The sequence below is a fragment of the Diaphorina citri genome, unplaced genomic scaffold (assembly GCF_000475195.1).
Source record: "Diaphorina citri unplaced genomic scaffold, Diaci psyllid genome assembly version 1.1 scaffold1536, whole genome shotgun sequence".
In the NCBI taxonomy this organism is placed as follows: Eukaryota; Metazoa; Arthropoda; class Insecta; order Hemiptera; family Psyllidae; genus Diaphorina; species Diaphorina citri.
This window is the reverse complement of record NW_007378962.1, coordinates 482-25,711: the sequence shown is the minus strand read 5'-3', so window position 1 is coordinate 25,711 and position 25,230 is coordinate 482. Positions and strand designations below refer to the sequence as shown.

The window sequence follows — 25,230 nt, the reverse complement described above, 5'->3', positions numbered from 1 at the left end:
CACTCAGCCTCGTGAGGAAAATGAGTAGCTATGACATATAAATGCGCATAGCGACCGGTGCCAGCATGGTAGGTAAACACTGAATTTTAGGATTATTGAGATATTGGGAAAATCCTACAATGCTGCAGTGAGCACCAAATTTGTGACTTAATAACACAAAGAAACTGCATTTTACATAATAGTGATTCCGTGACTGGCTGTTGCGGGGCCCACTCAGCCTCGTGAGGAAAATGAGTAGCTAGGTATGACATATAAATGCGCATAGCGACCAGTGCCAGCATGGTAGGTAAACATTGGATTTTATTTTAGGATTATGAGATATTGGGAAAATCCTACAATGCTGCAGTGAGCACCAAAGTTGTGACATTATAACACAAAGAAACTGCATTTACATTTTACAAATTCAAAATAATTCTAGTTTTCCATTTGCTATGACACTTGTAAGATCCAGCAAGATACTTTTCCTATATTTTGGTGAAACATGGCACAGAACGTTATAACAGGGAGTATTTTTTCCCCTGTTAATAATACTCAATATAAATTTGATAAATATGTAATAAATTTGATACAATACAAAATGTAAAAGTATCTCACCTTGGCTGGTTTCTCGGAGGCGCCACTGGGTTCGGATCCGGATTTCTTGAACGCAACTGCTGCACTGGATTTACTAGGCGGTGCCTCGTCACCACTATCATCATCCGAGTCTGAATCACCATCCTTATCTGAAATACATAATCAACATTCAGTACTAACTCACTCAGTCAATTGTATACTTCGATTTTGACATTCTCAGACAATGGCGCATTGCATGGGATAAAGCTGCTGTTGCAGAGGTTCAACATCTACCATGCATAGAGACTCAACCCCCTGGATTTGAACTTACAAGAAGACTTTGGGTCACCCTGAATAGAATTCGGACAAAATTCGGGAAGTGTGCAGCTAATCTTCATAAATGGGGTCTGAAAAGTTAAGTGGCCTGTGACTGTGGTGCCGAAAAACAGACCATCCTGCATATCATCCAGGATTGTCCCCCGGAGACGCTACTCTGGTGACTTAAAGGACTTCTCGACCTTGAACCAAAGTGCAATTGACGCAACTGCTGCACTGGATTTACTAGGCGGTGCCTCGTCACCACTATCATCATCCGAGTCTGAATCACCATCCTTATCTGAAATACAGAATCAACATTCAGTACTAACTCACTCAGTCAATTGTATAACTCGTGCTCACTAGGAGGAGCACTCCATTGCCTTTCTTATTCCACAGCATGTCCACTTTGTCTGAACATAGTGAGAAAAGAAGCATTTTATGAATATACATATAGAAGAGTTGTCAATACCATAAAAGTTGATAAAAGGAAATATCTATGGAGCTAGGGGGAGGCTGTTTGAGTAGTAATAATGGAGGAGTTAATGTATGGGTGGTAATAATATTATGGGATGTCTTTTTAAAAGGTTTGATAGACTGAACTGATACCAAGGTGTTAACATACCAAAATCAAAGAGAAAAGGACAGGATAGTCTGCCTTGTAAGCACTAGGCTGCGGGTTCGATTTCAGCCCAGGGCAGATTTTATCCTGAATATAAGCCATTCAATTGTTTATTGATTTATTTATTTATTTATTTTTAATTTTCAGCCAATCAGATTTCTTAAACCAAGATTAAAACTTAAGCGGAGTTTAAACTAACTTTGTGGCCCGGGGGTAAGTAATTATCTTTTCTTAATGTCTACATTTTTTTCCTCAGGTTGCAATGAACTGCTGGTTGTGGTCCACTCTGTTTCATCTGCAGCATGGTCTGCATACTTATGTTGCTCCATCAGGAATCCGTGAAATATTCCGCTTTTTCCTCTCCTCATTAAAGTTTACTGCAGCATGGTCTGCATACTTATGTTGCTCCATCAGGAATCCGTGAAATATTCCGCTTTTTCCTCTCCTCATTAAAGTTTAAAAAAAGAGACTTATTTGATTTGTGCACTGACGTAGGGGTATGTTCCAGTGGCTCCTAGCAAGCTTACACCTAGGGGCCCTCTCAGTCAATAGGGAATGGATATTCCAAATTTTATGGCATTTGGGGGCCCATACATAAATACCCGGGGGTGGGACACACGCCAGTGGTCTGTGTTTAATTACCTTCCTTCCCACACCTCCGCTATGAAACCAGTGGTCTGTGTTTACTTACCTGTCTTCCCACACCTCCGCTATGAAACGAGTGGTCTGTGTTTAATTACCTTCCTTCCCACACCTCCGCTATGAAACCAGTGGTCTGTGTTTACTTACCTTCCTTCCCACACCTCCGCTATGAAACCAGTGGTCTGTGTTTACTTATCTTCCTTCCCACACCTCCGCTATGAAACCAGTGGTCTGTGTTTACTTACCTTCCTTCCCACACCTCCGCTATGAAACCAGTGGTCTGTGTTTACTTATCTTCCTTCCCACAACTCCGCTATGAAACGAGTGGTCTGTGTTTACTTATCTTCCTTCCCACACCTCCGCTATGAAACCAGTGGTCTGTGTTTACTTATCTTCCTTCCCACACCTCCGCTATGAAACCAGTGGTCTATGTTTACTTACCTTCCTTCCCTGTCTTCCCACACCTCCGCTATAAAATCGTCCATCTCCACCAAACATCGCAAATAGAAGCGAGGCGTTAATCCATTCTCTTCCTTATTGATCACCGGTAATGCTTTGTTATACGCTCGAGTTAAATCCTCGAAACCTGAAATAGAAATAGATTCCATGAAGAGAATAAGAAACCTGATGTTAAGAGATAAATGCTCAGTTGAAAACCAGAAAATCCTAAATAACTCCGCCCCGTACCCAACCAAATAGGTTTTCCTGGTAGCCGTTTAGGTCCTGCATCAACCCTCAAACGTTGTACAGTGGTTCGCGGGACACCCTGTATAGAGTATCTTGTTAATATATCGAACTCTTGACGTTCGCGTGCCACTCGTCACGTTTGATTTACTTACTCGAAAGCATACTGCTCATGTCCTTGATTTTCTTGAAGTTTCGGATCTGTCGAATGACATTGGATAGCTCTTCGTATCTCTTCTCCTTGGTAGATCGGACGATACGCTTTGGATCTTCATCTTCATCGCTAAACTGTGGACGAAAGAAAAAATTACATGAATCAGGATAATTCAACTACTCATGTGACATAAGACCTTTGAGTGGGCCACACAGTGGTCCCTGTAACATGTAAAGTCGTCCACACTTGACAAGCTAAGTTTGTCTAGTTTGATCGTGTGTGGTCGGCTTAGGTCGTATTGTATGCGGGGGCCTTAGCTAAGTATCATCAAGATGGCCAATATAAAATATGCAGCAATGCATTGAGGCCAGATTAAACTCATTGGACATACTTCATTTCAACTCTCTCCATCTCTCCAGTCAAAAATTGTGCTCTAAATTCTAAAATATTACTTTGAAAATTCAGACTAAAATGTTAATACGAAATATTAACTCTTCAATTTCATCTCCAAAAGATCTTCATCAGGAAATACCAAGGTAAGAACAAGCAGAAAAGTTTTAAATAGTGAACCTGTGTTTGAAACTATTTCTAAATGATTCATATTTCTTTTTAAGAAGAACTAAACCCCAAAAAATACCACTTCGTGGCATAAAAAAAGACCCCGCCAAGTCGTTCCTCCCAAAATAAATCAAGTGCCCCACCCCAAAAAAGATTAGAAATCAATTTTGTACCCCGCCTTTTATTCACTTCATAATTTGTATGCTCCTTCTTCACGTAGTACCTACCTTTCTTTCTCCTCATTGCACTCCTCTTTCCTCTAATATTACTTCTGCTTCACTGCATTGGCGGTGTGCCGCCTACCTTTCTTTCCCCTCATTGCACTCCTTTTTCCTCTAATATCACTTCTGCTTCACTGCAGTGGCGGCGTTTAAAATTAAATCGATGACACGCCGCCAATGCAGTGAAGCGGAAGTGATATTAGAGGAAAGAGGAGTGCAATGAGGGGAAAGAAAGGTAGGTACTACCTGAAGGAGGAGCATACAAATTATGAAGTGAATAAAAGGCGGGGTACAAAATTGATTTCCAATCTTTTTTTTGCTAAGCCTTTAATGGCAGGATTCTCACACTATGAGCTTCCAACCAACCAACGATCGCCAACAGGCCAACAGGATAAACCTGTCGGCGGGATAGAAAAATAGGGGAAAGAAGAGAGGGGAAAAGAGAAGACGAAAGAATAATAATGGAATAGACCATCAAGCTTCAAATATTTTGATAGGTACATAATATTGTACAATATTGGAATCGTAAAATGGATTTTTTCCCAAGCTCATTGCTCTCAAGTCTCAATAATATTAGGTTCAGACCAGCTAAAGCAGGACAATATCAGGACTTTGGCAGAAAGCGGGACATTTTAGCGTCCCCAGAGGATTTCTCGGGACAGCGGGACCAGAGGCTCCAAAGCGGGACGTATGGTCAGCCTAGATATACCCCAACATTATGGACTTTCGTCTGTGTTAACTCTGGAGATGAATTAGTTTTCTGGAACTTGGAACAAACTTCTGTCTAAATAAGAGAAGATATTTGCTTCAGGAGTGTTCTGGAAGTATTTTTTATAGCATTGCTGAATCAAGTAGGTACCTTTCCTTATACAGAAGTTTACATATCCCCCAAAGTTCTGGAATCAATCTCCCCATTAGCGTCCCTCATCTCTCATCTGATGTAGCATGTCTGGTACTCCAAGGGTCTGTGGGATCACCTATTTGTAAGAATGAGCTAATGGGTAAGTTACCAACAACAATTCATTATCTGCGAACCCTTCATGAGATCATTATATCACTTCAAGTCCACTATCACCAACCATATTCTCTAGTCTCTAGCCCTACTGCCATAGTAGGTCTCAGCCATAGACATACTAGAGCAGCTACAACCTTTATTCTAATACTCCACCCATGATATTCGATTTATAAAGAAGAACTCCCTTGATTTTGAGGGTGGAGCTTTTGACTTGGACTTGGACGGCGCCGAGGTAGGACGGTGTTCATTTCGTTTTGTAGGAGCTTTATACTTGGTCGACCCAGTATTATCTTAAACACCAAGTGCTGCCTCAAGAGTGCGCACAATCGTGAGTAGGCTGGACACCAACGTCTTCTGTTCCTCCAATTCTCCATGGTGAAAAGTGCACCTGACGGTGACGGGGGAGATCTACTATTGGCTTCCAAAGTTGAATCTTGTCTCTCAGTTCAGCAGTTTCCCTCTCAAGCGTCCATATTGTCCTCTCCTTCTCAACACTCAATTTAGGATCCTATTCACTACCTACCAAAATGAGATACCTACCTGATAATCTACCTACCTAGTACAGTGAACTTATTTAGAACTTACGCCTTAAACATTTTGAGTGTAATAGATTAGTTTCAGAGAAAGCAAAAATTTGGTGGTCTTCTAAGTGCAAACAAGAACGAGTTAAGGATAACTTCGTTCTCAAGCCTCTAACGTTTTGATAGAACTCAGAGAGCTGTGAAGAGGGAGAACTAGGAAGATTAGAAGAGTGGGAGGAGGAAGAGCAGAAACTGAAGAGGAGTCTGACTAGAATCAGAGTCCAGTGCAACAGTCAGCGCATCATATCGGTCATCACCTGCACTAGGTATTGGAGATGTAATTTTTTTGGGGGTGGGATGGAGTTTTGTTTATTTTTTGTGGGCACTTGATTTATTTGGGAGGAACGACTTGGCGGGGTCTTTTTTTATGCCACAAAGTGGTATTTTTGGGGGGATCTCATATTTTTTTGCAGAAACTTAGCATAATATGACGTATGAGCGTAGCGCAACAAAGTACAAAGGCAATAGGCATAGTAACATCATTTGGTGAGGTTTGATGAGTTTGGGTTATTTCTGAGTGAAAAACACCACAGTAATATCTTTGGGTAAGTTTTAGTAAGTTCAGGTCATTCCCGAGTGAAAAAATACCATAATAACATCATTATGTAAGTTTTGGTAAGTTCGGGTCATTCCCGAGTTAAAAATACCATAGTAACATTATTGAGTAAGATTTGGTAAGTTTCGATAATTTCCGAGTGAAAAATGCCATAGTAACACAATTGGGTAAGTTTTAGTAAGTTCCGTTCCGAGTGAAAATGCCGTAATAACATCATGGGCTAAGTTTTGGTAAGTTCCGAAGATTTCCGAGTGAAAAATTAAATAATAACATCATTGGGTAAGTTTTGGTAAGTTCTGATCATTTCCGAGTGAAAAATTATCTGTAAATACCCACACAAAATTATCTGTAAATACCCACACAACATTATTATCTGTAAATACCCATACAAAATTATCTGCAAATGCATCACCAAAATTATCTGTAAATACCCACACAAAATTATCTGTAAATAGCCACACAAAATTATCTGGAAATACCTACACAAAATTATCTGCAAGAAACATCACTTTCAAAATTATCTGAATCAAATATCAACACAAAAGTATTTGGAAATATATAAGTAACTGTCAAAATTATCTGTAAATACCCACACACAATTATCTGTAAATACCCACACAAAATTATCTGTAAATAGCCACACAAAATTATCTGGAAATACCTACACAAAATTATCTGCAAGAAACATCACTTTCAAAATTATCTGAATCAAATATCAACACAAAAGTATTTGGAAATATATAAGTAACTGTCAAAATTATCTGTAAATACCCACACACAATTATCTGTAAATACCCACACAAAATTATCTGGAAATAGGTACATCACTGTCAAAATTATCTGTAAATACCCACACAAAATTATACGTAAATACCTACACAAAATTATCTGGAAATACATCACTGTCAGAATTATCTGCAAATACCCACACAAAATTATCTGTAGGTAAATACCCACACAAAATTATTATCGGGACTGTCAAAATTATCTGTAAATAGCTACACAAAATTATCTGCACATATATCACTGTCAAAATTATCAGTAAATACCCACACAAAATTATTATCTGGACTGTCAATTATCTGTAAATAGCTACACCTCTGTAATCTCAGCTCCTCACATCTGTAAGATAGAGAGCACTAGTTACAGATAATACATGTCTGGTAGTGCCATGGTAACGGTAACCCCCTGACTCATCATATGACTTTAAGTTCTACTGTGTGTGTGTGTGTGTGTGTGTGTGTGTGTGTGTGTGTGTGTGTGTGTGTGTGTGTGTGTGTGTGTGTGTGTGTGTGTGTGTGTGTGTGTGTGTGTGTGTGTGTGTGTGTGTGTGTGTGTGTGTGTGTGTGTGTGTGTGTGTGTGTGTGTGTGTGTGTGTGTGTGTGTGTGTGTGTGTGTGTGTGTGTGTGTGTGTGTGTGTGTGTGTGTGTGTGTGTGTGTGTGTGTGTGTGTGTGTGTGTGTGTGTGTGTGTGTGTGTGTGTGTGTGTGTGTGTGTGTGTGTGTGTGTGTGTGTGTGTGTGTGTGTGTGTGTGTGTGTGTCTTGTTTATGAAACATTCTAATAGTTTCTTTTTCCAAGTTTTAGGTAAAATTGCTTTGTACTTCCCATGTTGGGATCTTGTCTTCAAGAGACATTTGTCTTTGAATTTGAACACAAATCAATTTACATAAAATACAGTAAATTAAAAATACTGTCATTAGTCCACCCCATAATTGAACTTGAAAAAGATACTTACTGCAAAAGTGGCTGCTGGTGCCCGCTGTACTTGCTCTTCTTCCGAGGAACTGTCGGACTCCGAGTCTGACCCAAAGAAACGACTCATGATGGTTTATTAATTGATTACTGAAATTGAAAATATAGCATTACTTACACTGTGAAATTTAGGTGCATACACAGTATTTGAGACATAAATTGTCACAGTGCATAGATTATTTGTAAGTAGGTAAATAAATTTTGTTGAAATTTCCAAAAACACACTAGTTAGAAGATAGTTCCAAAAACACACTAGTTAGAAGATAGATACTTATTGAACTATTGTTCAATAAGTAAAACACAAAACTCAGAGGGTAAAACTACTACCTACTGAGACTCAGTAACTATTTCTCTTTGCTGAAAATAATAATACTAAGTAAATATGAATCATGCAGTTCACCAAACCACTAGAAATTTTTATATCTGATGTAATATGTAATTCTAAAACTAAAACACTATTAATATGTAAATTGCATCATAGCACAAGGAAAAATTCCAAGTTCAACTTATCAATTTATGCATTTAGCTTGTCTGTTTGTTCTGGAATATGACAATTCAATGTAATAGGGTTGTGATTTTGATAAAATTTTACAAAATGGTTTTATATTTTAGATGGGGAGTTCAACTTTTTTTCCCAAAGAATGTAATTTTATTTTGTTCTTTATAATGACATCAACTAAGTAACATTTAATAAGAATAGGTATATTATTACATTGTGAATTGTATTTGTACAAGTGGATATACCTAGGGTGACCATAATTTTTTTGGCCCAAAGCGGGACGCAGTCCTTTTTGGATGAAGGGGGGGGGGTGAGGTACAAACATATTTTATAGATAGGTACCTATGTTACAACCTGCCTCTGCACTACACAGTCAATATACCTACATTTTATTTCCAAATATTTTGATACATAATATTGTACAATATTGGAATCGTAAAATGGATTTTTTCCCGAGCTCATTGCTCTCAAGTCTCAACGATAATATGTATAGATACCACCTACATTTTATTTCCAAATATTTTGATAGGTACATAATATTGTACAATATTGGAATCGTAAAATGGATTTTTTCCCAGCGTTAACCTCGCCTAGTGGTTACCTTCCACTCAAGAGTCTATTATTATTATTATTATTATTATTATTATTATTATTATTATTATTATATGTAGGTATAGGTACCTTACCCACGTATAGCTTCTTAAGGTAGGTTATAATAAGTAGGTACTACCTATAGTTAGTGCTTTATTTTGACATGAAAGTCTCATTAAGCATACCTAAGACATAATTTGAAGATGGTATGATTAGGGTGACCATAATTTTTTTGGCCCAAAGCGGGACGCAGTCCTTTTTGGATGAAGGGGGGGGGTGAGGTACAAACATATTTTATACCCACCTAGCTAGGTACCTACCTATGTTACAACCTGCCTCTGCACTACACAGTCAATATACCTACATTTTATTTTCAAATATTTTGATACATAATATTGTACAATATTGGAATCGTAAAATGGATTTTTTCCCGAGCTCATTGCTCTCAATGATAATATTAGGTTCGGACCAGCTAAAGCGGGACAATATCGGGACTTTGGGCGAAAGCGGGACATTTTAGCGTCCCCAGAGGATTTCTCGGGACAGCGGGACCAGAGGCTCCAAAGCGGGACTGTCCCGCCGAAAGCGGGACGTATGGTCAGCCTATGTATGACTAGGGTGACCATAATTTTTTTGGCCCAAAGCGGGACGCAGTCCTTTTTGGATGAAGGGGGGGGGGTGAGGTACAAACATATTTTATACCCACCTAGCTAGGTACCTACCTATGTTACAACCTGCCTCTGCACTACACAGTCAATATACCTACAATTTATTTTCAAATTTTTGATACATAATATTGTACAATATTGGAATCGTAAAATGGAATTTTTCCCGAGCTCATTGCTCTCAATGATAATATTAGGTTCGGACCAGCTAAAGCGGGACAATATCGGGACTTTGGGCGAAAGCGGGACAATTTAGCGTCCCCAGAGGATTTCTCGGGACAGCGGGACCAGAGGCTCCAAAGCGGGACTGTCCCGCCGAAAGCGGGACGTATGGTCAGCCCAACAGGATAAACCTGTCGGCGGGATAGAAAAATAGGGGAAAGAAGAGAGGGGAAAAGAGAAGACGAAAGAATAATAATGGAATAGATTATCAAGCTTCAGGATAGATGTGTTCCGTGACAAGAACTTTGAAGCTTGTGGCACTCAAGGCATTTCTGATTTCAATGGGTATTGAGTTCCAAAGGCGTGCAGCCCGAACATGAAATGACTTGCCATATGCCATAGATCTGTGCAGTGGTATCTCGAGATCTCGTAGTATTGACTAGACTCAGGAGATACCTGAAAGCACTGCGTAAGTATTGGGGTTTCTGTGAGTGCAATATTTTGAACAATAACAATAGTATCAAGGCATGTGCACTTCACGCCGCTGATCCAACTTCAGCCAGCCCAACTGTGATTCATGTGTGAGATGTGAGAGTTGAGGTGGTGTTCTCCCTGTCTTGGTGGTATGAGGACAACTCCAGCCCTGCATGATCCATACCCTGACACGAACTCTGTGTAGGATTTCTTCATAATGCTCCACGAAGTTTTAGAGACATCATTGGATCCCGAGAAGAGAATGATAGCGTCACTAGCAGACACTGAAACTCCCCTTTCCTTCATAAGATTCAGAGACTGCCCCAGCGTGGATCCTCCTCTGTAGATACTTTGAACTTCAAAGTTTGGTGAGATCTTCGCGGCCAAAACATTTTGAAGCTGCCGAACATGACTGTCACCCACAAGAATGACTTTGGATTTGTTGTCATGTCTCTTCAGGGGTGCAACAGAAGTAGAAACATGCTCCCTTGATTTTGAGGGTGGAGCTTTTGACTTGGACTTGGACGGCGCCGAGGTAGGACGGTGTTCATTTCGTTTTGTAGGAGCTTTAGACTTGGTCGACCCAGTATGATCTTTAACACCAAGTGCTGCCTCAAGAGTGCGCACAATCGTGAGTAGGCTGGACACCAACGTCTTCTGTTCCTCCAATTCTTCATGATGAGAAAGTGCACCTGACGATGACGGGGGAGATCTACATTGGCTTCCAAAAGTTGAATCTTGTCCCTCAGCTCAGCAGTTTCCCTCTCAAGCGTCCATATTGTCCTCTCCTTCTCAATGATTTTGTCAATCAATGAATGATTAAGCTCATACAGTTGTTCGAACTTAATCTTATAATAGTCAGGGGACTGAAGAGGAGTCTGACTAGAATCAGAGTCCAGTGCAACAGTCAGCGCATCATATCGGTCATCACCTGCACTAGGTATTGGAGATGTACGGGGGGCGTCTTGTGTACCAGGTGCTGAGGTGTGCGAAATGTCAAATGTAGATGATAGATCAGCAGAACTCCTACTACGCCTCGGTTCGGTAGCCTCGCTCTCATGGTGTGACTGATTTGCTGAGGGAGTAGAACAAGATTTTTTAAGAGCATCATGAGGAGGGTTTGAGGCCGCCGAAGTATCAGCTACGTTGGAATGAGTTGCGTCAACCTTGTCATTTATAATAGAGGAGTTTGATTGTGTCTTAGCTTTAGCACTATTGGTCAAAGGAGACCTATGTCCAGAATGGTTAGAAAGCTCCTTCAAGACTAGAAAATTCTTCTCATCAACCTTAATCCTGGCTAGACAGCTCCTTTCACAACATTTGTATAACAGAGTCCCATCCTTGAGCGGATAACCCAGAACAAACTGTTGGTCATTGTGAATGATGGGTTTGGAGGAAGTACCTCTTGACTTTGGAGTCACGCTTGATGTGGCCTGTGGCGTGGCATGCCCATCCCGTAGTTTGCCTTTCGTCAGATGGGCGAGAAGGGGCACAATACTTCCCATTTAGGTGCTGGGTCAACACGAGAACACCAGAAAGTAACCCGTTGAAATATTTGCAATCGAAAAACGAGTACAAATTTTTGTCGATGGTGGGATTCGAACCCGGGACCTTCTGCATGGCAAGCAAGCGCGTTACCACTGGACCAACCGTGACCTTCTTTGTATTGTACTTATTTTTGTCCTCTTTTGATGCAAAATATAACATAACATACGATTAATAATAATAATAATAATAATAATTAGACGCGTGTAGTGTGTGTCGTAGCATGCCCATCCCGTAGTATGTCTCTCATCAGATGGAAGACCAAGAGAAACAACACTTCTCAATGTGGTGCTTGGGTCCCGAGAACCACATAGCTGCTTTTACATCGAAATGACGTCACCTAATTATTACGTAACTACTGGGGCTTGAACCCTAACCACCCCGGATCACAAGTCCAACGTTCTACCTCCGAGAGCAAAGTACCTTTCTCTTTATCATCTTCTTCATCGGGTAAGTCCGGGTTTTCTCGGAACTTGGCGATCTCCTCTTCAAAGTCCTTGTTGTATTTCCTCAGCTTCTGACGAAGAGAACCCAGGGATTTTGAGTTGAACTTCGACATGCTCTTCCTGTTATAGAATAGAAAATCATCAATATGATTAAATTTTGTAAACTTTTCAAATCCTATTCATCAAAATTTTAATCCAAAATTGGATTTCCCAAAATCCCAACAGGGAATTGACAATCCCTTCAAGAAATTTCAACCATCAGTAATTTATGCATACCTGCTGCATGGTCTGCATACTTATGTTGCTCCATGTTACGAGTATATTAAGTACATCAGGAATCCGTGAAATATTCCGCTTTTTCCTCTCCTCATTAAAGTTTTATTCCCGAGTTAAAAATACCATAGTAACATTATTGAGTAAGATTTGGTAAGTTTCGATAATTTCCGAGTGAAAAATGCCATAGTAACACAATTGGGTAAGTTTTAGTAAGTTCCGTTCCGAGTGAAAATGCCGTAATAACATCATGGGCTAAGTTTTGGTAAGTTCCGAAGATTTCCGAGTGAAAAATTAAATAATAACATCATTGGGTAAGTTTTGGTAAGTTCTGATCATTTCCGAGTGAAATACATCATAGTAGGTATCACTCCTACATCATATAACTTGCTGTTGAACCAATGATCCTGGATTACAAAACCTAGATCTTGACCACAGTACACTAATAAAGATAGATAACAATGTTATTTATTTTGTAATTTTCATCAGTGCATCACTGTCAAAATTATCTGTAAATACCCACACAAATGCATCACTGTTAAAATTATCTGTAAATACCCACACAAAATTATCTGTAAATACCCACACAACATTATTATCTGTAAATACCCATACAAAATTATCTGCAAATGCATCACCGTTAAAATTTGTAAATACCCACACAAAATTATCTGTAAATAGCCACACAAAATTATCTGGAAATACCTACACAAAATTATCTGCAAGAAACATCACTTTCAAAATTATCTGAATCAAATATCAACACAAAAGTATTTGGAAATATATAAGTAACTGTCAAAATTATCTGTAAATACCCACACACAATTATCTGTAAATACCCACACAAAATTATCTGGAAATAGGTACATCACTGTCAAAATTATCTGTAAATACCCACACAAAATTATACGTAAATACCTACACAAAATTATCTGGAAATACATCACTGTCAAAATTATCTGCAAATACCCACACAAAATTATCTGGACATACATCACTGTCAAAATTATCTGTAAATATCCACACAAAATTATCTAAATACCTACACAAAATTATCTGGAAATACATCACTGTCAGAATTATCTGCAAATACCCACACAAAATTATCTGTAGGTAAATACCCACACAAAATTATTATCGGGACTGTCAAAATTATCTGTAAATAGCTACACAAAATTATCTGCACATATATCACTGTCAAAATTATCAGTAAATACCCACACAAAATTATTATCTGGACTGTCAAAGAGAACAGACAATAATTACCTAGGTTAAAACTTGTTCAGTTTTCTTTGTTAAGTTCCTGAAAATTAAATTAAAACTTGAAGTAACTCCGTTCCTTCAATTGATGTCCCTCCTACTCTAAGCTTTGATGTCACTCCTCAGCCATGATGATCCAGTCAAAAATAAATCTGTTTTGGTTTTATTATTGGGTATCATTACTATCACCGCGAGTGACTGATTGAGGTATACTCGTAGGTATGTTTTTGGCAATCTCAGCTGCCAGTCTATCAAAATAAAATCAATAGCCAAATTTCATTCAATTAATATAATTTATATCATAGCTCTGAGCAGCTGTATTTAGACTGTGTGATGGTTTAGGTTCCCTCTAAAATCAACATTTTCACTTGAGCTTATCCTTTGTTGCTTTGACAAACATTGATTCAATGGGTTAATAGGTATTTTGACAATCTTCTTAGGTTCTTAGTATATGTATAGTCATCAAAACTCATCACGACTATTGGATAGTAAAATTCAATAAAATTGGTCTATTTGATTGATGAAGCTCCACTGATAGGGTTATACCTACTTGGGCTGACATATCGGAGGTTCCAGTTGCAATTCAGGGCAGAGACTAAGTTCATAACATCATGAACCTGTATTCTGTAAGAACAATCCTTTTGAGCGTCATTAGGAATGTGATAATTAACATTAATTATAATAATTGATCTCTCTGACGAACCTGTACATCAATCACTCTTGGAACGACGTTTACATTTTGACAGGTCTGTTTACTTAAGGCCTCGCGACACATTGGAAACTATTACCACTATGAGTGAGGAATACTCATTCTAGTTTAACCAAACATGACACTATCTCTAACTTCTACGATGAGGCTCTTGGTAAGTAGCAAATTGTACAACATTCAGTAGGGTTTGTTTTTTTTATATATAAATAAAATAATAAAATTCATCTTGGAGCAAAATGCACATGTTTGCTTTTTATTCTCCCCAAGGGACAGGTATGTTCACAAATATCCACTGCCTATAACTAACAGTCCTTTTTTTTTGTACCAATCATAAATCTTCCATAAGACACGTATTTTTTCAGCCGATCCTGCTTCTTCTCCTCTCTGCATCTCTCAGCCATGCACAGAACTATAATGTTGAAGATAAGCCGGGAGACGATGCAGATGATAAAGACCAACCTCCCAACTATGATAAACCCGCACCAGCAAGTGGGTATGATGCCAAGCCCGCACCAGCACCAGCAAGTGGATATGATGCCAAGCCCGCCCTAGCACCAGCCAGTGGGTATGACAAAGCTGTTAGCAACTCCTATAAGGAAACGCAGAAGTCATATACGGCCGCTGTGAAAGTACAACAAAAGGACAACAGAAGTGGAACGGCCGTGATTGACGAAGATAATAGTAAAGGTGAGAAAGTAGAATCACTGCAGTAATACAGCATGCTTTATGGGAGATCCTTAACAGATAATTTTTTTCTTTCATGTGAGAGGCAGCCCTTTAGAGATAGAGCGATCAGTGTGTGAACTATGAAATGTGAATGAGTGAATGGATCTCGTTCTTATAATATAAGATTACATTGTGAATTGTATTTTAGTGGATATATTCCAACGTTATGGACTTTCGTCAAGGTTCCAGTTGCAATTCAGGGCAGAGACTAAGTTCATAACATCATGAACCTGTATTCTGTAAGAACAATCCTTTTGAGCGTCATTATTTTTTCCCGAGCTCATTGCTCTCAAGTCTCAATAATATTAGGTTCAGACCAGCTAAAGCAGGACAATATCAGGACTTTGGCAGAAAGCGGGACATTTTAGCGTCCCCAGAGGATTTCTCGGGACAGCGGGACCAGAGGCTCCAAAGCGGGACGTATGGTCAGCCTAGATATACCCCAACATTATGGACTTTCGTCTCGTACCCAACCAAATAGGTTTTCCTGGTAGCCGTTTAGGTCCTGCATCAACCCTCAAACGTTGTACAGTGGTTCGCGGGACACCCTGTTAATATATCGAACTCTTGACGTTCGCGTGCCACTCGTCACGTTTGATCACTTTCGTCTGTGTTAACTCTGGAGATGAATTAGTTTTCTGGAACTTGGAACAAACTTCTGTCTAAATAAGAGAAGATATTTGCTTCAGGAGTGTTCTGGAAGTATTTTTTATAGCATTGCTGAATCAAGTAGGTACCTTTCCTTATACAGAAGTTTACATATCCCCCAAAGTTCTGGAATCAATCTCCCCTGGAATCAATCTCCCCATTAGCGTCCCTCATCTCTCATCTGATGTAGCATGTCTGGTACTCCAAGGGTCTGTGAGATCACCTATTTGGAAGAATGAGCTAATGGGCAAGTTACCAACAACAATTCATTATCTGCGAACCCTTCATGAGATCATTATCTCACTTCAAGTCCACTATCACCAACCATATTCTCTAGTCTCTAGCCCTACTGCCATAGACATACTAGAGCAGCTACAACCTTTATTCTAATACTCCACCCATGATATTCGATTTATAAAGAAGAAATGAATAGAGTTTTCTTTACCTTATCAGTGATAAAATCCAGAGATAAAAGTAGGTAATTCTTTTAATTTAAATCACACGTTTGCAGGGCACCGCATCCCAACTTCCCAACTTTCGGTGATTCGGTGTTGGTGTTCCAAAAGAGTTTTCTTTTTCTTTCGTAGAAAAAAAACATAACCTCAAAAAAATCCACAACACCCCAAACATGGAATGCCGCTGTGGGCCGGGCCAGGGCTAGCTAAAAAGACTCCGTAGCAAACTGGCAACATCGCAAGTACGAGTACTCGAATCATATGATTTTTATTTATTTTTTGGAAAATTTTCCAAGGTGATTTCAGGATTTTCAGTATTTTTCATTTTTTCAGGTTTCAGGCAAAAGCAAAAGGCAAGACACGAAAAAGATTTTCTCGAATAATTTGACTGAGTTGATTGCTGACTGATTCAGGTTCTTTTAGAACCCTCCTACCTCACCAACAAACAAGTAAGTTTACTATGAACATCTCAATTTAGTCGCAAGTACGAGTACTCGAATCATATGATTTTTATTTATTTTTTGGAAAATTTTCCAAGGTGATTTCAGGATTTTCAGTATTTTTCAGGTTTCAGGCATTTCAGGCAAAAGCAAAAGGCAAGAGCAAGACACGAAAAAGATTTTCTCGAATAATTTGACTGAGTTGATTGCTGACTGATTCAGATTCTTTTAGAACCCTCCTACCTCACCAACAAACAAGTAAGTTTACTATGAACATCTCAATTTAGCGGTGTCGGTAGGTGTGCAAACTTCAAGAGTTCCAAGCAAACCGCAGGGCATTCCACAGTTTTCATCCTAACCAGATCGGGCGTGGTAAGAAACGATAATAGGAAATCCGTAATTGAAGAGACTTGTCTGCCTGAAATAGCGTCTTCCTCAGAGTTCTAGCCACAGGCCTCATCACGATGATTTCATCACTTGTCCTACAATGCAGCTTCACGTTTACATCATTCACTATTTGACACTCATAGCATCGCTTTGTTTCATGGATTATAAGCCAGATCCTCCCAAGAATGATTATAAGCCAGATCCTCCCAAGAATGATTATAAGCCAGATCCTCCCAAGAATGATTATAAGCCAGATCCTCCCAAGAATGATTATAAGCCAGATCCTCCCAAGAATGATTATAAGCCAGATCCTCCAAAGAATGATTACAAGCCAGCTGCCAAGAACGACTATAAGCCAGATCCACCCAAGAATGATTACAAGCCAGAACCACCCAAGAGTGATTATAAACCAGATCCTCCCAAGAATGATTACAAGCCAGATCCTCCCAAGAATGATTACAGAGCAGATAACACACCGAGTGGGGCACCAGCTTATAATGCAGCACTTGCACCATCTGGGGGAAGTAATTATGGAGGATATTAAATTCCTTTACCTTCCATTATCTTGATGTAGGTACCAGCCCCGAAGTTTTATACAAAATTCAAAAGAGTGAGCATGGTATGAAATGTGCTTGTTAAAGTTACTGAATCTCAAATAAATTAATAAAAAAATCTGGTGTGAACATCACACGACTTTCCTTATCCTATTGAATGGTGCTTATTTGGGTGTTCTGTTGCAACATTTACAATATCTCTAACTGTTTAGTCAGTATAGTTGAAAACCGCCAAAAAGCAATCGAAACCCGCCAAAAAGCGGTCAAAATACCGCCAACCGCAGCACCTATTTTAACCAAACGTTTTGTGTTGCATTCTTGTCACATTTGTGAACTACGTATCAAATTTCAAGTCTTTAGCTTATACTGTTTCTGAGATATTGTTAAAGTACACCGAAAACCCCCAAAAAGTGGTAAAATGCCGCCAAGCGTAGCACCGGTCTTAATCAAAAGTTTTGTGTCGCATCCTTGTCACATTTGAAAGATACATACCAAATTTCAAGTCTCTAGCTGTTACCGTTCTCGAGATATTTTTTTTTTACAGACAGACACACACATGGACCCATGGCAGAAACTTTGGATTTAGGCTCTAGGGACCTCAAAACGTGTTTTGGCACTAAAATCTGACCATTCGAAAATTTGACCCAATTACATTACTTTCTTCCTATAGGATAAGGAAAGTCAAAACAATTTGTTTTATGTTTTAAACAAAAAATTGAAATTCCATCTGATTATTTTATTATTTTTACATGTTTGGGCTTAGTTCCAACTTTACCACAACATTTCATAAGGAAGCTTAAACTTCTAGGTAGTTCAAATGTTTGAATTCAGATTTTATGATTGATTGAGGGAAATCAAGGGAGAGAGACTGGTATCTACACACTGAAAGCCCTATGAAATCAAAGATAGGTTTATTTGCAAGTAGTAGAGCAGTCTCAATCAGCACCATTGTTCTTTACAAGTTCAATTTTGAATTCAGATTTTATGATTGATTGAGGGAAATCAAGGGAGAGAGACTGGTATCTACACACTGAAAGCCCTATGAAATCAAATATAGGTTTATTTGCAAGTAGTAGAGCAGTCTCAATCAGCACCATTGTTCTTTACAAGTTTAATGAATAATGAATGTAATTGATTGAATACCAGACCTAAATATGTACATATAGACTAGCTAAATACATTCTCACATTCCATAGGAAGCACTGTACCTATCTCTGGAAAGGATAATAATCTAGTCCCGTATTTTGTTTGTACACACGTCTAAGACTCAGTCGCCATGCTTCTTTGTCTTTTGCAACTTGGATCATTTCTTGAACTTCTTTCCGATACATGGGTGGTTGGATTTCATCATTTAGTTTGCATTCGGTTTCATCAACTGTTGACTGTTTGCCATATATAGAGTTGCGAACAATATCTATGTCCCGACTCATTGAATCAAATAGAGAATTGAGTGACCGAGTGCTTGAATCAAACTCAATAATAAAATAGTTTGCCTTTTTGTGTACTTGGCCATGGTTACTGATCTTGAATGGAGTAGCTTGTTCACCTGTAAAAGAGAAATAGATACATATATACTTGAATATTCAAAAGCATCATTTACATATTATGTAAGGTGAATATATTGCCAGACTAGTTCACATAGATGGTAGTGCACCTGCCTTGTAATACCAAGTTGCAGGTTCAATTCCCATCTTTGGCAAATTTATCTCTGTCAGATTCAAGAAAGGCTGGCTTCCTCCTAACCTGTCCTCCCTTCAATGTTGGGACAGTAACAACAGAGAAAAATAGGTAGGTAATCACTGCAATTTCAGGAAAAATAGGTAGGTATCCATGTTTTTTCTTTGTTATTTTTCAATATAGGTATTTTAGTCAAATTGGTTGCAATACTTTCCCTGGTCATTTTTTAGGCAAAAATTCACAAGTTAGGTTTGTCGAACAACTCCCATTTTTACATTAAACGAACCGTCTACCCATCAGGAATCTAAAACTGTAAAAAAGTGAAATTCGAAAATATATCTTTATATGGTCCAAATAAAGGTCCATGCCAAATTTGGTGCTTTCCTGACGAAATGCAGCTTTTTTGACGTTAGGCCACCGACTATAATCCCCATTTTACACTCAGCGATTCAAATAGAAAGACACACCAAATGCAAAATCCGCAATTTTCCGCTTATTATTTCTATGTTTTAGAAATCGAAGGATTTTTTAATTAATCAGGAATCTAAAACTGTAAAAAAGTGAAATTCGAAAATATATCACTAATCCCCATTTTACACTCAGCGATTCAAATAGAAAGACACGCGACACACCAAATGCAAAATCCGCAATTTTCCGCTTATTATTTCTATGTTTTAGAAATCGAAGGATTTTTTAATTGCCCATCTTTGGCAAATTTATCTCTGTCAGATTCAAGAAAGGCTGGCTTCCTCCTAACCTGTCCTCCCTTCAATGTTGGGACAGTAAGGTTTTTAATTAATTTTTCCAGACTAGGTCTTCATGGTGAGCATTGCGTGTTGCGTGCTCTCTGTCAACTCAGTCGTCGAAGGCGCAATAACCTCCAGCCTCCAAGCTCGCGGGCTCCATCATTCCTACAGGCTCTCCTCCATGTACTCCTTCACTATCCTAGCTCATCACATGTGACGGAACCCCAGGACCGGTATGATGCTGCCTCTACATTGGAAGATTGTGAAACAGTTGCTCAGCTGTTTTCTTGAAACATCACGATGAAGTGTTATCAAATTGAAAAATGTGAAACTTGAGGCAAAGGCGAGGCGTCTTGAAATGTTTCACTGGGAATTTGTATGAGTGCCGTGTAACTATTTGAGTATGCAACAGTGAATGAAATATTAGTGGAGATGTCGAATTTCCTTCCTCTCTCAATTCAACAGTTTCAAGTTTCAATCCATTTTGAATTTTGAGATTAGAAGTTTATGTTAGCAAAGGCATTCTTTATAAAAAGTATACCTACCTCTATTACCTATAATAGTGACAATCACTGAACAACATTTTTTACTGTAAGCTAGGCCAGGTTATCTTCTATCGCTATTAGGTAAATGTAAATGTGGTTAGTTGGTAACACACATACACATAATAATTCACATGTGACGGAACCCCAGGACCGGTATGATGCTGCCTCTACATTGGAAGATTGTGAAACAGTTGCTCAGCTGTTTTCTTGAAACACGATGAAGTGTTATCAAATTGAAATGTGAAACTTGAGGCAAAGGCGAGGCGTCTTGAAATGTTTCACTGGGAATTTGTATGAGTGCCGTGTAACTATTTGAGTAGGTATGCAACAGTGAATGAAATATTAGTGGAGATGTCGAATTTCCTTCCTCTCTCAAGTTTCAATCCATTTTGAATTTTGAGATTAGAAGTTTATGTTAGCAAAGGCATTCTTTATAAAAAGTATACCTCTATTACCCATAATAGTGACAATCACTGAACAACATTAATTAGAAGTTTATGTTAGCAAAGGCATTCTTTATAAAAAGTATACCTACCTCTATTACCTATAATAGTGACAATCACTGAACAACATTTACTGTAAGCTAGGCCAGGTTATCTTCTATCGCTATTAAATGTAAATGTGGTTAGTTGGTAACACACATACACATAATATTGTACATAGGTGCAAGGTGCTTACCGATCTCTACGTATATTGGACAAAATAAAAACAGACATCAGTTAATAAAAGTGACGCCGATGTTTTCCTTCTAAAAAAAAAAGAAAAAATGGAGCGTTTTTTTTTATCGAAGAGAGAAGACGTATAACATCACGGGGAAAAGTTTTTCTCTTCCAATTTCCATTTTATGGTGGCAAATTATGTGCCTGAAGATATCAAACATTATTTATCTTTGTTGTAAAATAAAAACAAAAGACCATTCCTTACAAATGTTATATTATAGCCTACCAAACACATACTTATTTTTGTAGAAAATAAAGTTCATCTCTGCAAAATGAAAACATGATGTCTGTGTGATTCTTCATTTGTAGGTAGGTACAGTAAACTTTTTTGATTTGTTTAGACGGAAAATATGAGCTGCTCTGCAAAATAGAGTGAGATGTGAATGTATTGGACCTCACATGATTGATCAAAGTCATAATCTAATGAGCAAAAATTTTTTCCCTCCGAGACATAAATTTCATACAAGTAGGACAGACTTTTTGAGAGAACAGACAATAATTACCTAGGTTAAAACTTGTTCAGTTTTCTTTGTTAAGTTCCTGAAAATTAAATTAAAACTTGAAGTAACTCCGTTCCTTCAATTGATGTCCCTCCTACTCTAAGCTTTGATGTCACTCCTCAGCCATGATGATCCAGTCAAAAATAAATCTGTTTTGGTTTTATTATTGGGTATCATTACTATCACCGCGAGTGACTGATTGAGGTATACTCGTAGGTATGTTTTTGGCAATCTCAGCTGCCAGTCTATCAAAATAAAATCAATAGCCAAATTTCATTCAATTAATATAATTTATATCATAGCTCTGAGCAGCTGTATTTAGACTGTGTGATGGTTTAGGTTCCCTCTAAAATCAACATTTTCACTTGAGCTTATCCTTTGTTGCTTTGACAAACATTGATTCAATGGGTTAATATTTTGACAATCTTCTTAGGTTCTTAGTATATGTATAGTCATCAAAACTCATCACGACTATTGGATAGTAAAATTCAATAAAATTGGTCTATTTGATTGATGAAGCTCCACTGATAGGGTTATACCTACTTGGGCTGACATATCGGAGGTTCCAGTTGCAATTCAGGGCAGAGACTAAGTTCATAACATCATGAACCTGTATTCTGTAAGAACAATCCTTTTGAGCGTCATTAGTCATTAGGAATGTGATAATTAACATTAATTATAATAATTGATCTCTCTGACGAACCTGTACATCAATCACTCTTGGAACGACGTTTACATTTTGACAGGTCTGTTTACTTAAGGCCTCGCGACACATTGGAAACTATTACCACTATGAGTGAGGAATACTCATTCTAGTTTAACCAAACATGACACTATCTCTAACTTCTACGATGAGGCTCTTGGTAAGTAGCAAATTGTACAACATTCAGTAGGGTTTGTTTTTTTTATATATAAATAAAATAATAAAATTCATCTTGGAGCAAAATGCACATGTTTGCTTTTTATTCTCCCCAAGGGACAGGTATGTTCACAAATATCCACTGCCTATAACTAACAGTCCTTTTTTTTTGTACCAATCATAAATCTTCCATAAGACACGTATTTTTTCAGCCGATCCTGCTTCTTCTCCTCTCTGCATCTCTCAGCCATGCACAGAACTATAATGTTGAAGATAAGCCGGGAGACGATGCAGATGATAAAGACCAACCTCCCAACTATGATAAACCCGCACCAGCAAGTGGGTATGATGCCAAGCCCGCACCAGCACCAGCAAGTGGATATGATGCCAAGCCCGCCCTAGCACCAGCCAGTGGGTATGACAAAGCTGTTAGCAACTCCTATAAGGAAACGCAGAAGTCATATACGGCCGCTGTGAAAGTACAACAAAAGGACAACAGAAGTGGAACGGCCGTGATTGACGAAGATAATAGTAAAGGTGAGAAAGTAGAATCACTGCAGTAATACAGCATGCTTTATGGGAGATCCTTAACAGATAATTTTTTTCTTTCATGTGAGAGGCAGCCCTTTACCTTTGCAAACTTGTATCTACGCGAGGTTTGAGCTATGTCTGCCGTATTCGTTCCGGTGTCGGGGGTAAAATCCTTTCTTAGGAACATATAGGTAGTATCGAGTATCGGAAAGTGAAGCAAGCAGGGGCGAGCATAGGTAATCGTAATTTTCGGGAACTCACCCGCCACGTTGCTGCGAGCGATTCTCGCATCAGATGACATACATAGAAGAGGGTGGAACAACAAGCCTGATTCGCCTGAAATAATGAGGGTTAATCAGGCTTTTATGTCCCTTTTATGAGTTTTGACACTAAAAACTGACCATCGAAAATTTGACCCGATTACATTACTTTCCTTCCTATAGGATAAGGAAAGTAAAAAGCTACCCAGTTGACATATTTCTTTTTCCTTCACAGACAACAAAAAGGATGATAAAGAAAAGTCACACAAAAACAAGGGTCTCAAGCGAGGCTTCCTCAACGAAGCTGGTGAATGTTGGTGTAAGTGTCCCAAGAAGAAGGGCGGCAAAAAGAAGCCAGATCCTCCCAAGAATGATTATAAGCCAGATCCTCCCAAGAATGATTATAAGCCAGATCCTCCAAAGAATGATTACAAGCCAGCTGCCAAGAACGACTATAAGCCAGATCCACCCAAGAATGATTACAAGCCAGAACCACCCAAGAGTGATTATAAACCAGATCCTCCCAAGAATGATTACAAGCCAGATCCTCCCAAGAATGATTACAAGCCAGATCCTCCCAAGAATGATTACAGAGCAGATAACACACCGAGTGGGGCACCAGCTTATAATGCAGCACTTGCACCATCTGGGGGAAGTAATTATGGAGGATATTAAATTCCTTTACCTTCCATTATCTTGATGTAGGTACCAGCCCCGAAGTTTTATACAAAATTCAAAAGAGTGAGCATGGTATGAAATGTGCTTGTTAAAGTTACTGAATCTCAAATAAATTAATAAAAAAATCTGGTGTGAACATCACACGACTTTCCTTATCCTATTGAATGGTGCTTATTTGGGTGTTCTGTTGCAACATTTACAATATCTCTAACTGTTTAGTCAGTATAGTTGAAAACCGCCAAAAAGCAAAATGCAGACTTGGCCTTAATTTTCTGATCTCACCACTTTTATAGGCCGAAATTTTCGGATAGGAACTTGGCCTTTTTTCACATTTGTGTTTTTGTGGGGGATAGGTAATATTACTCATTAAGTCCAGACAGTGGTACCTTAGGTACTTCGTGACAATTATCGATCGTCAGAATTCGAAGAAGAAACTGAACCATACCTATTCATTAAGTCCAGACAGTGGTACCTTAGGTACTTCGTGACAATTATCGATCGTCAGAATTCGAAGAAGAAACTGAACCATACCTATTACCTATCTACTCCTGACATATTATACAGTTCTTTCCAAGTAGGTACTTCGGCTAAGTATTGTAGTGTATAAACTATAAATAAATTCTATAACGGTTTTATTTTTGAGTACGAATCTACCTATGTAGGTATTGGGTATAGTTGAAGTCATCTGACCCTCAGTGCCATAGTGAACTTCATTGCTAGGTAAAACTACTTAACTACCTACTGATAATTCTCGTACCACTGATCCATAATATCTACCTAATACTACTTACTCCTACTCTAAACTTAAAGGACCATACAGTGCTCTAGGTGATTGTATCAACTGAACAAACTTCTGCCTAGTTCTAAACAAGTTTGAACTCCGTGTTGAAAACTTCTGCCTAGTTCTAAACAAGTTTGAACTCCGTGTTGAAAACTTCTGCCTAATTCTAAACAAGTTTGAGCCGCGCGTTGACTCCGAAGGAAAAACAATAGCCACGGAAAGTGTCGGTGTCGGTAGGTGTGCAAACGTTGAGAGTTCCAAGCAAACCGCAGGGCATTCCACAGTCTTCATCCTAACCAGATCGGGCGTGGTAAGAAACGATAGGAAATTCGTAATTGAAGAGACTTGTCTGCCTGAAATAGCGTCTTCCTCAGAGTTCTAGCCACAGGTCTCATCACGATGATTTCATCACTTGTCCTACAATGCAGCTTCACGTTTACATCATTCG

At 38.7% G+C, this 25,230-nt stretch overlaps 5 protein-coding genes across 5 annotated transcripts in view; 3 read left to right on the top strand and 2 right to left on the bottom strand.

Moving 5' to 3' along the window:
• LOC103516288 (eukaryotic translation initiation factor 3 subunit C) overlaps positions 1-16,250 on the bottom strand; it is a 35,763-nt gene extending 19,513 nt beyond the window's left edge. The window contains exons 1-7 of the mRNA XM_026828724.1: positions 16,096-16,250; positions 7,636-7,742; positions 2,971-3,103; positions 2,571-2,717; positions 1,221-1,280; positions 1,071-1,168; positions 595-726 (exon numbers count right to left, since the gene is read on the bottom strand). Of these exons, the coding sequence (XP_026684525.1) occupies positions 595-726; positions 1,071-1,168; positions 1,221-1,280; positions 2,571-2,717; positions 2,971-3,103; positions 7,636-7,722 (657 nt within the window). The 5' untranslated portion in view covers positions 7,723-7,742; positions 16,096-16,250. The remainder of the gene's footprint in view (positions 1-594; positions 727-1,070; positions 1,169-1,220; positions 1,281-2,570; positions 2,718-2,970; positions 3,104-7,635; positions 7,743-16,095) is intronic.
• LOC103516285 (protein spaetzle 3-like) lies at positions 13,587-23,443 on the top strand. Its single transcript, XM_008481248.3, has 3 exons — positions 13,587-14,430; positions 14,639-15,045; positions 23,152-23,443. Exons 1-2 carry the CDS (start codon positions 14,395-14,397, stop codon positions 14,987-14,989), a joined length of 387 nt encoding a protein of 128 aa, XP_008479470.1. The 5' UTR covers positions 13,587-14,394; the 3' UTR covers positions 14,990-15,045; positions 23,152-23,443.
• On the top strand, positions 17,033-17,476 carry LOC103516287 (sporozoite surface protein 2-like). The gene has a single exon (XM_008481250.1). It carries the CDS (start codon positions 17,033-17,035, stop codon positions 17,474-17,476), a length of 444 nt encoding a protein of 147 aa, XP_008479472.1.
• On the bottom strand, positions 18,557-19,069 carry LOC103516286 (probable 28S ribosomal protein S6, mitochondrial; the record flags this gene model as incomplete). Its single annotated transcript, XM_008481249.2, has 1 exon — positions 18,557-19,069. A coding segment is annotated over one exon (375 nt), but the record flags the coding sequence as incomplete, so codon positions are not given.
• LOC103516284 (circumsporozoite protein-like) lies at positions 22,364-24,166 on the top strand. Its single transcript, XM_008481247.3, has 3 exons — positions 22,364-22,536; positions 22,745-23,069; positions 23,559-24,166. The coding sequence occupies exons 1-3, from the start codon at positions 22,501-22,503 to the stop codon at positions 23,996-23,998; spliced, it is 801 nt and encodes a 266-aa protein (XP_008479469.1). The 5' UTR covers positions 22,364-22,500; the 3' UTR covers positions 23,999-24,166.
• The last annotated feature ends 1,064 nt before the right edge of the window (positions 24,167-25,230 follow it).

Coding starts and splice junctions, on each gene's coding strand:
- LOC103516284 (XM_008481247.3), top strand. CDS start 22,501: ATGACACTATCTCTAACTTCTACGATGAGGCTCTTG. Junction 22,537..22,744: donor CTTCTACGATGAGGCTCTTG/GTAAGTAGCAAA, acceptor GTATTTTTTCAG/CCGATCCTGCTTCTTCTCCT. Junction 23,070..23,558: donor TGACGAAGATAATAGTAAAG/GTGAGAAAGTAG, acceptor TTTCCTTCACAG/ACAACAAAAAGGATGATAAA.
- LOC103516287 (XM_008481250.1), top strand. CDS start 17,033: ATGCAGCTTCACGTTTACATCATTCACTATTTGACACTCATAGCATCG.
- LOC103516285 (XM_008481248.3), top strand. CDS start 14,395: ATGACACTATCTCTAACTTCTACGATGAGGCTCTTG. Junction 14,431..14,638: donor CTTCTACGATGAGGCTCTTG/GTAAGTAGCAAA, acceptor GTATTTTTTCAG/CCGATCCTGCTTCTTCTCCT.